Below are 10,747 nucleotides of genomic sequence, written 5' to 3' on the forward strand. Positions count from 1 at the left end.
ATACATCTTCATCAGAAGATTGGTCCTTATACACCGATACGACGCCCTCATTCGAGCAAAAGTGGGTAACAAAAGCCAAGTTTTTGGTCTACAAATCGAAAATTCAAGGTTAGTTGAATTTAAGCTGAACGTCAGTTTAAACCTTTGGAAATTGTTTGTTACCATATTCGTTTCTTGTATAATTTCTCTAGTATGTATGGTGAATGATCAGGTTTGTAAATAACCCCCTGCCAATTGCAGTAGTTTGTCATCTGGGTCAGACATGAGCCCAGTAAACACAAAACGTTTTATAGAAAACGTTAATAACTTTCAATAAACATCTTTGAAAACTTGATGCAAAACATTCTAAATAGAATGTTACTTAAATGTTTGCCCTACATATTTTAAACTAAGGTTTAAAAACGTTTTTATGACCTTTATATAACCCGACATTAAAACGTTTTGAATAAACGTTTTAATAACATTTTTGTTTTGCTAGGAGGTTATTAGCTTAGTTAAAGATGTGGTCACCAAGAATAGTGCCATTGTTCAACAAATGATGCGAAGTGTACCGTCCAAGGAAGGCTATTATATAATTATGCTATGTTGTCATATGACACCATAGCATCCTCTGGTCCTAGCATGAGACATCTGTGTATAACAAATTCAGCTGAGTGAGTTCTTGAGGTGGTGGCGGTGGTGGGAAGAATCAACCAATTGGGAGCAGCTTGGATTGAAACCGATCTAGTCAAGGAAACGATAGGTCTATTCCAGGACATGAAGCCTTACAGATTTGACATTAATATATTTCCTCATTGTTAATATTGTTCGAGTCTAGTATAACATTACGAAGCGGGTAAAGAAATGGGTAAACATGGTAAAATATAGTTAGATTTCATGACTCTATAAATAACTTGATGGTCTGATTCGGAAGCTATAGTATTTAATTAACATCTATTACCAGCACGTACTCATTGGTGAGGTTGGCTTTCCGGATGAACGATGAAAAATAATGAAACTAAAGCAGCAACTTGGTAGTCTTGGTAAAACTAGTGCGGTTACCGCACCATAGCTGAACCATGTGGCTTCAGGCGAGGGGGGGGGACTTTGCTCTCTTTCATTTCTCACATTTGGGGGTCATACCGTCTTGTCATTTCGTGATATCAAAAGGACACAAATATGAATGCTGACCTAGGGTCTTATGAGGAGTGTCACCCCAGTAGGAGTGTCACCCGGTTGCTAAACCCGTGATTAGAAGCCCAATTGGGCGACTTCTGATGATTTAGATCAAAATGGACCACAACTTTAAGGAGTAGAACCCCCTGTATTTCTGTATTTTTGTCTATTTCATTTGACACCACGCGGGTGGTCATAACTTCGTGGCATTTCAACATATGCCCCTTTCAGACCAAAAGGTTACTCAGTAAGTAATTTAGTAAGTAACAAACACTAATATAGGCTTGTACCATTTCATGGTCCAGCAAAAACACGCACATTTGTAGTTGAATTAAGTATTTTAACACAATCAATTCTTTTCAATAAAAAAGAAACAAGAAAGTAATTTAAACGTGCAACTAAGTACGGAGTGTTATGTTATTGTCAACTTGTCATGCCCAGAACGCCGGTTGTCAGGTGTTGGCCCTGATCATTTGTTCGTATATCCGCCATTTTGGATTTTTGCCATTTTGTGCATTTTGAAACCAAAGACGAATTTTTTCTTCATTTTTTAAAGTCCCCAAGTAATCTGTATGCAATTACCTATCATGTGAGACATGTTAATGGCTTGGCTTCGATTTAGTTTTCTTCTTCTGACAATTTTCGATTACGGCCGCCATCTTGGATTTTGAACTGAATTTTCATAAATGTTCAAGTTCTACCGGATTTTTAAGCCAAAGGCGATTTTTTTCTTCAAATTTTGAAGTCGCTAAGTAATCCGTGTGCAATTATCGTTCATATAGTACATGCAAATTGGTTGGCTTCGACTTAGTTATCTTTTTTTGAACTTTTTTGAACAAGTGAGCGAGCGGTCTATGTACATCAACCCCTGTGAATATGGGCAATTCGCTGTAGAAGTGACGTTATAATCGGATTAACTACCATAGCAATAGATTAATACAATTTTTGACGATATCGCCCTGCACTACAACGTTCACGGTATCTATACATTGAACCATATCATGCTGATCACTCGCACTTGTAAGATTAGTATCTTTGAAAAGAGCGGTATTGTATTCAATCTATGATTGCAGACATACACAGGTGATGAGTGCAACCGGCTTGTAGTGCAGGGCAATATATTATTGTATTCATCTATTGCTATGGTAGTTAATCCGATTTATTACGTCACTTCTACAGCGAATTAAGCGAATCGAATGCAAAGTCCACTCGATCTATAATAACTGCGGATAACTAAACCTCTTTAGTAAATCCACCGATACTGGTACCGCTTCAATTGACTAAGGTTTTATAAACAATTTTGTTTTTTGCAGTCACTATTTACTTTTGTAAACAACATGTATGTGTTCATCATTATCACTCAAAATTTAAATTAGTAGATATAATACAATTACATTTGACATTGACATTGGAGTCAACTCATTATAAGCTATTATATCAGGATACAGAGTCACACTATTTCCTGTGATTGGCCCTGGACATTCAGTAGTGACCTGTATACATACTATCCCGGCATACTATATTCTGTGTATTTTGCAAGTAAGTCATTATGTCTTATGTGTTTGAAAAATAATTATCAAGCACGAATCACATGGTTCTATTTAAAAGAAACTCATATTAACCATAAAAAGGAATAAAAACAGCCATCTCTGAACAAGCGATATTCAAAATTCCCGCGCCGAAATTGTCTAGGGCAATGATGTCATGGTTATTTGTGCTCATTTGTTGTCAGCCTTCATTGTATTATTGGGACGTAATAATTTTTCTCTAGACAATGTGAATGTGTGGGTGTGGGGTATGCAGGGGTGTGTGTGGGGGTGGAGGGGTGTGTGTGTGTGTTATGAATATTATTTCATGATGGAACAATGAATAATATGCAATGGAGGTTACCCATTCCCTACCCACATAATATAATATGATACACTATGTTCCGTTGGTTTGAAAATGGCTGATAATCATTATCACACTGCACAGTGCTAAACTCCAAATGTGATTTTGAAGCTTCATCCATTTTAAAAGGGCATTTTGTGATCCACAGCCTCATCCCCCACTTTTCTCAAAAAAAGTCGAGATTTTTATACCACTGGATACCTCTGGCTATATAATGTTTATGTACCAAAAATTTTCTGCAGATTAATTCGTTTTGCAAAAATATCGCCAAATTTGAATTTCGTTCTGGTATACCAGAACAAAATGACAGCAGTGGCCTATGGAGCAGTGTAATACACTAAATCATGCATAACTTGCAAACGCAAAATCGGAATCAACTGAACATTTGGGAATAAGCTTTTTTCGTGGATATCTACTGAAAAATGTCATCATAAAAAACAGGATGCTAGGATCACGAAATCCTCCTTTAAAATGAATTACAAACATCACGTTAGCTTCACACCCAAGCAAAACATACCCACCCCAAACATACCCACATCAAAGGATATAATTCTTTTCAGTGATTTTCATGTTTTCATCATAATGTTAATGTACTTCAGGATAAAGTAGCTTAAACTAGAGGTCAATAACCTATTCGTGTTGCAATTCGAAAAACATTGAGCCATTCGAAACATTTTTGCAATTCGAAAAACATTGCAGTGAAAAACATTGAGCCATGTGGTTCACCTATTATATTATTTTGTCAAAACCCTGAAGGTATAAGCAATTGGCTTTTTTTTGGGGGGGGGTTAAAAGTTATGAAGATATGGAGAAGAAATGAATAAAATATCTAAAACCTTTTAGTTTTAGATATTTTATTGATTTCTTAAAAGTGCAGAAGTTGCGATATCAGTTATCACTTGTTCAGTTATCTGTCTCGATGCAAAAAAATACACCAAACAGGTAAAGCAAAAAGACAAAACCAAACAGGTACCAAAATACTATTATTACAGAGAAACAGCAACAAGGAAAACCAGAGTTCATTCACCTGTATACTATACGTGGATAGGTATCAAACGAGGATTTCTTTCTGAATCTTATAATGTGGACAGAGGATTCAGACAAGGTGACGGGCTAAGTCCTTATTTATTCATTTTATGTGCCAAAGTATTAGGTAATAACGTTCAAAATAATAAAGATATTAAAGGTACTAGTATATACCGGGATTCAGAATATCGCATATCTTAATAAGCTGACAAAACTGTTCTTTTCCTTGATGGCACAGAGAAGTCAATAGGTCCATATTACACAAAAGAATTGGAAAACCAATACAAACAAAAACAATACAACTACGAATGTAATAATTACATTGGACAATTTCATAAAAGATGGGGTATTACTATATATGTACTTTGCAGAAAATAGTATCTTTACGTTACATAATGTCTTATATTTTATAATTGCTATATTATTATACATGCAGGTAGCAAAGGCTCGGAGGTACCCAGCACTAACGGCCTGATAGACACAAACACATAATTTATTAATATTAATAATAATCAGAAGCAATGATCAGAAAAACCAAAAATCAGTACCACATAGACACAAACAAATGCTATTAATACATTCAATGAACAAAACTAATGGTAAACACAAGCAAAATCTTACAAACACAAACAAATTTCTATCACAGACAAGAAAGGATCACGCAAAACCATAAACTACAAGAATCAAAACCATACAGACACAATACAACAAAAGAACAAAAACATTAAACATTTTTGATTCAGATACTTTTGCTTTCGATTCCAAAACTACTGTTAATCAAATTAATAGGATATTAATAAAGGCACAAGGAAACCTTTCGTGATGAAAATAGCAGATATCTTTTTCCAATAATGTTGAAAATAAAATTCGCTTTCATAGAAGGCAATGAAATTTTAATAGCAAAACTATATGGCTCAAAATTATTATTGAAAACCTGTTTAATACCATGTGAACTTCACGTACGCAAAAGTTGGTAAGCATGGGTAACAGAAAGGGGTTAATCGAGGTGAGAGTGACATTGAATCATATGCCATAGTTTAGTATTGAGTGTATGCTTGAAATGCAAATACCTAGAAGGCATGGTTTGTAAAATCTTTAAGATTTGTTTTTTTATAAACGCCCATGCATTCAAGACAGTTGGTATATTTTCACTGGAAAACGCGAGTCACAAAATGAATGGTATCAAATTTTAACAGTTAAAACGGATACTCTAGATAGATTCGATAAAGGAAACTGATAAACAATGTAATAAAAATTCCCTTTAAAAGGGAAAGCCAGCCTCAATGTAGAAGAGGTCTTGTAATTAGTTTTGGTCAATGTGAAAGGCATTTTTAGGATCACGCTTACATCTACATGACAGTCCACCAAACCATCAACGATGAGAACATGCACACTGAAACAGCAGAAAACATTAATTCCTAATCTCATGTCAACTCTTTTAATTCATTACATGTACTCCAAATTGTTCTGGTCTGTTTGTTTTGTTGTTGTTGTTGTTGTTGTTGTTGTCGTTGAGTTTTTTTGCCTTTTCAGCTTTTTACCCACGATATCTCAATTTCCAATTTTGTAATACCAGAACTTACGAACTCAATATCTTCGCTTAGGAATGTCCGATTTCACTGCTTTCGATATATACACTGCCGGTTTGAGTTAACTTACATGTACATTTTATTTTAAAATAACTTAATTAATTCGCAATGTATAGTTTAAGCCTACTATATTATAATAGATAGTGGCCAGCACATTTATAAAGGACTGGTTACTCACTACAATCTTCACTCTTAAACTGTGTTTTTCTGAATGTGCTGATCATGTTGATTGCTAGTCGGAAACTCCTGCGAAGCTATGGACATGGCATCTTACATACTCCATTCTATAACAGTCTGCCTAGTGCCTTGTGTGTTTTCTCTTCAATCATTTTGTTAAATGTAATTTTATGAATCAAATAGTTATGTGTCATTTTATTTATAATAAAGAAGTTATTAAATTAATAAAGTAAGACAATTTATTTATCTATAAGTGCATGTCAAATGGGGTACATTGTTCAATACTATATGCATAAATTATGCCCATATTATAGCTAGGCCCTAAAAACTTTATTTTGCATCGGATTTTTCCGTTGAAAAGACAAAACTGATGTTTATGATAGCAACCATTTCATCAATAACATTTTGAGTCATTTTTATCCATAAAACGACACAGGATATGATAGATAACTACTTTCACATCAATATGGTCCATATGATCACAGATTGTTGAGAATCTGTGATATGATCCGGGGATATGATGAAGATTTTGATTCTATAGATCTGTTATCAACATGATATCACGCTGTTCAGTGGTCAAGGAGTAAGGACCCCGGTCAAGGACACTGATATGACATCATAGGTGATGTCAGATTTTCTTCTGCTGACCATATGATGCTATATATAATTATTATTATTGTTACATTTAGGCCTTGAAACTTTTAAAGTCATAATTAATTAGTTCAAACATAACTTTGGTAATACTCACTCGTTTTCGTTCGTTGAAACGGCAAAACATACTTACTTTTCCTAATAAATCGAATTAAAATATTTTTAAAAAAATTTAACCACAAAAAGTAAAAAAAAAATCATTCCAATACCACTAAAATATAATCTCTTGAGTAAACTGACCCCAAACCTGAAACAGGTACCAGCCCCGAATGGGCTGGCGAAAAGCAATGATCCAGTTAACTCATATCCATTTTAACTTAAAGGAAACGGGCCATAATATACATGACGTGTTTCAATAAACCTCTCTCCGGATGTGGGCTTTTAGATCACTTTTTCATCGATGTCTACCAGATAGCAGCAGTGAACCATTTAAATGTGAAAAGTTTCCCATAGTGGTAGAAACACCGTCAAAATGGCTAACCGTTTTATGATATTACTACTGGGTTCTATCATCGATATATTGCTACTACGACAAATTCACGTCGCAGCTCAGCAGATAAAAACTGTCTTAGCAGGAGAAGCAGTGGAATTCAGTTGCTCTTTAACTGAGACACTACCAGCTGGTGACGTATCATGGCAAATACAATGGGACAGCTCGAACACACCTGTACTTGTTAATGCCGAAACAACAGCTTCTCTATACGATTCAATATTCAACACCGGTCATGGAGACTTTCGAACTGTTTACAGGTCCGAGAAAGTGTTTCGATTCACTCACTACTGTACTTTGATCATCGAAAACGTGCAACTTGATGATGCTGGAATATATAACTGTAAGCATGTAGGAAACTATCGTGACAGAGGCATATTTTCGGAGCATGAATTGAGAGTCCTTCCACGACCACCGGACAGTGCGTTACCTCGATGCAGCCACTCCGTAATCACACCTTCTAGTTCTCCGCAAAACAACATAATCCAACTGTCATGCCAATTCTCTGGAGGCAATCCACCCGCACAATTAGTGTGGTATAAGGAAGGTATGCGAATTGGAGAAATTAGGGAGAACACTAACATCATGGAATATCAATTGCGCCCGTTTGATAACGGTGTTGAATTCAGCTGCCATGCCATGAGCCCAGCACTATCCGAAACAAGCTACTGTCATGTAATGCCTCTGGAGATCTATCCTAGTGTTATGTTATTACCTGCAAGCGTTATGGCTACATCTGGGGCTTATGTGAGATTCACCTGCTCTGGACAAGGCCTTCCATCCATTGATCGCATCGATTGGTACGTGGATGGAGTTCTACAGAGCGGTTCCTCGAGAGGGGTAGTGCAGACAGACCTGAAGACATCTAATGCGTCTTACCTGACCTTACATGACCTCCAAGAAGATGAAAATGGAATGGATGTCATGTGCGAGATTGTGTTACCGTCTGGACTAACTGCCAACTCGCTTACACGAATTGCGATGATCACTGGGCCTACTGCTACTGTAATGGTTAGTCACCCTCCATCAAATCGCCCTACTATAGTACAAACAACTGCGCAGGTAACGAAAGCTGGCAGCACCAAACGTTCTGATGAGACGAAGACCACATCTGCAAAAAGTGGTCCTAAAACAAAAACGACGCACACTTACAAGAGAGTTGCAATTCTTGATGGTAAGTCTGATAACAGCAGGCAGGATCCTTCACAAAAGAAACAATCATCTACTGCTCCTGTAACAGCGACTGTCGTTGTTTTCATATGCCTTTTGATTATCATCGTCATCATTGTCGTTGTTGTGAAGAAACGACGAAATAATCCTCGTAAAAAACTCTCAGTCGTACCGGACAGTCCGACAGACTCGTTACCAGCCGCTAACAACCCGCTAGCTAATGAATTTGAAAATAGTATGTATGAAGGAACCATCTATAATACGTCTCAAAGAAATGCTGCTTCTGAGAATTTTTATCAAGCAGCACCACTTGAAGAGGACCCGGGGAAGACGTGGTCAACCTTTGAAGGATGTGGTATCTGGGAAGACAGTACAGTTCACCATTATGAGAACACGGCTATTGGTTGTCCGATTCCTACTTTTGCGAGACAAAATAATAATTTAAAAAACGCTGACGACAGTGAAGAAAAGCAGAAAATGTTGCAAGACATTGTTGAAAAGGAAGGCGAGACTCTTTAATGGAAGAATGTATGCTATATAGACAAATGATTTAATAGGCAATCGGCTAATTGTAACATACTACTGCATTAGCGATCCAGATCTTTCTGTGTTTATGCCATTGAGGAGGAGATTGCATTAATCCAGACGCGCCAGACGCTGTATCAAAATGATTGGTACCCATAATATAACGTTGTTGCAAACCCCTGCTTATTCCAGTTTGGTCCTCTTGATATAGCCATAATGTATAACCTTACACTCTTACGACCTTTTATTTAGATGCATCTTATGTTATACTTGGATAACTGTTTTGTCCATAATCACTGGATATGGGAACTAAACATTTTGATATAACCTGTATTGGATCTGATGGCAAATATTCTATCAGAAATAATCATTTTATGTCGAGTTTCATCGACAGAATTTAAACTGCATTCGTAAGATATATAGAAAATATTTTTTCAATTAATAATATAATTATGGTGCTGGATATTTTAATAAGTAAAGCAGAGAAGCACTTTCACTTGAGAGATGAGTTAGACTTCCCGACAAATGCCAAAATCGGATCTCTCACTAAAGGTCAATGCCAAAGCAACTATAGAACAACAGTACTAACGAGTTGTGATGAAATGCAAACTGACCGAATATTGATTATTATTATTTTTTTGCTATCTTTGCTTATTTTGGTTTAGTGGCGATGGGACAATTAACGTAAAACAATATTACTATACCTCATAAATACTTATTAGGTAATCCAGACATCTTATTGGTTAATAACGTCAGCGTCCGAGTACGGTAGTTTAACTACATCCCCGCGCCTGTGCAATTACCCGCACGCGGGGAAGTAGTACAAACTTCCGCACCGCTACTACCACACGGTGTCTCGACCCGCGCGTCACCGTTCCTTCAGACGTAGCAGATGCGTTTATCGTGAAAATGGAGCTGCTGCAGGTTTGACGTTTTATGAAACAAACTGTTTATATTTATGGAGTGTTAAAAAGAAAATTAGAAAAATATCAATCTAAATTTATTAAACAGAAATCCTCCAATAAAACCAGGTAAGCAAAATATTCATTAATCATGCCGTTCGGCACGCTGGCCGGTACCGGTTTTTACCATGATAGTGAAAATGAGGTATAGTAAAACAGATACAATAATGTTCCATTTCGGGGAAGTAGTCAAAACTCGGTGTTGGATGATTTGACTACTTGGGACCAGTAGGTTTGACTACTTCCCCTCAAAACATATTGTAATATATGCTGAGAACGACGACGACCTGGAAATTGAGTTCATGCGATCGAAATGTTAGTCGAACTTGTGTATGGCTGAAATGTCTCGTTACCCACGTGAATCTACGGGATGTTTAAAGCACATTGAGTCGATCGACTTATTTAACGAACTGATACACCGGGCTGATACACGATTGATGATGATGATATAAGCGCTAGAATTAAATATCTGATGTAAACTACCATTTAGTGGAGAAAAAATAAATTAAAAAAATATCTATTTTTATAGAAATGTATGAATATTGCCAAATCATTGTAAAATACAATTATGGATTAGAAACAATCAAAGGTGCATGACAACAAGTATTAAATTCTGTATAGCTGATAGTTTCTATTTGCTTAAAATTTCCGGTGCGCGGTGCTGAAATCTGTTCACAATATTTTGGCCTTGCACTGTAATTGACATATTCTAAAGTAATGTTTTTTCGGGACGCTGATGTGAAAATGCCTGGTTGGCAGCGGGTCAGTAAAGACCAGGCGAATGTATTATTATATATTATTGAAAAGGACACCACTGCGTCTGGTAACATCGACCCCAGAAAGGCAACTTTAATCCCAAACTCTTCACCATGAAGGACTATGTGAAATTCCTTAACGGATGTACTTGACCGAAATAACAGGAAAGTTTGACGGATATTAGCTCATGTATATCAGCAATAGACAGTTTTTGACCTTACACAAATCTCTTTGTATAGATAAATAGGTTGAAACTTTAAAACAAAAATGGTAACTCAATATCTTCAAAGAAGTCTCCGATTAAATTGTCTTTCTTCTTCCTATTATCATGATTATTATTGCATTTTGGAAACTTG

The 10,747-nt window shown here is 36.3% G+C and overlaps 1 protein-coding gene across 1 annotated transcript; it reads left to right on the forward strand.

Moving 5' to 3' along the window:
- The first annotated feature begins 6,823 nt into the window (after positions 1 to 6,823).
- On the forward strand, positions 6,824 to 10,282 carry LOC140166432 (uncharacterized). The gene has a single exon (XM_072189895.1). The coding sequence runs from the start codon at positions 6,961 to 6,963 to the stop codon at positions 8,665 to 8,667; it is 1,707 nt and encodes a 568-aa protein (XP_072045996.1). The 5' UTR covers positions 6,824 to 6,960; the 3' UTR covers positions 8,668 to 10,282.
- Positions 10,283 to 10,747: the final 465 nt, after the last annotated feature.

The sequence above is a fragment of the Amphiura filiformis genome, chromosome 12 (genome assembly GCF_039555335.1).
Source record: "Amphiura filiformis chromosome 12, Afil_fr2py, whole genome shotgun sequence".
NCBI lineage: Eukaryota > Metazoa > Echinodermata > Ophiuroidea > Amphilepidida > Amphiuridae > Amphiura > Amphiura filiformis.

Bases quoted from the DNA above. Each gene is read 5' to 3' on its own strand.
- LOC140166432 (XM_072189895.1), top strand. From the start codon at position 6,961: ATGGCTAACCGTTTTATGATATTACTACTGGGTTCTATCATCGATATA.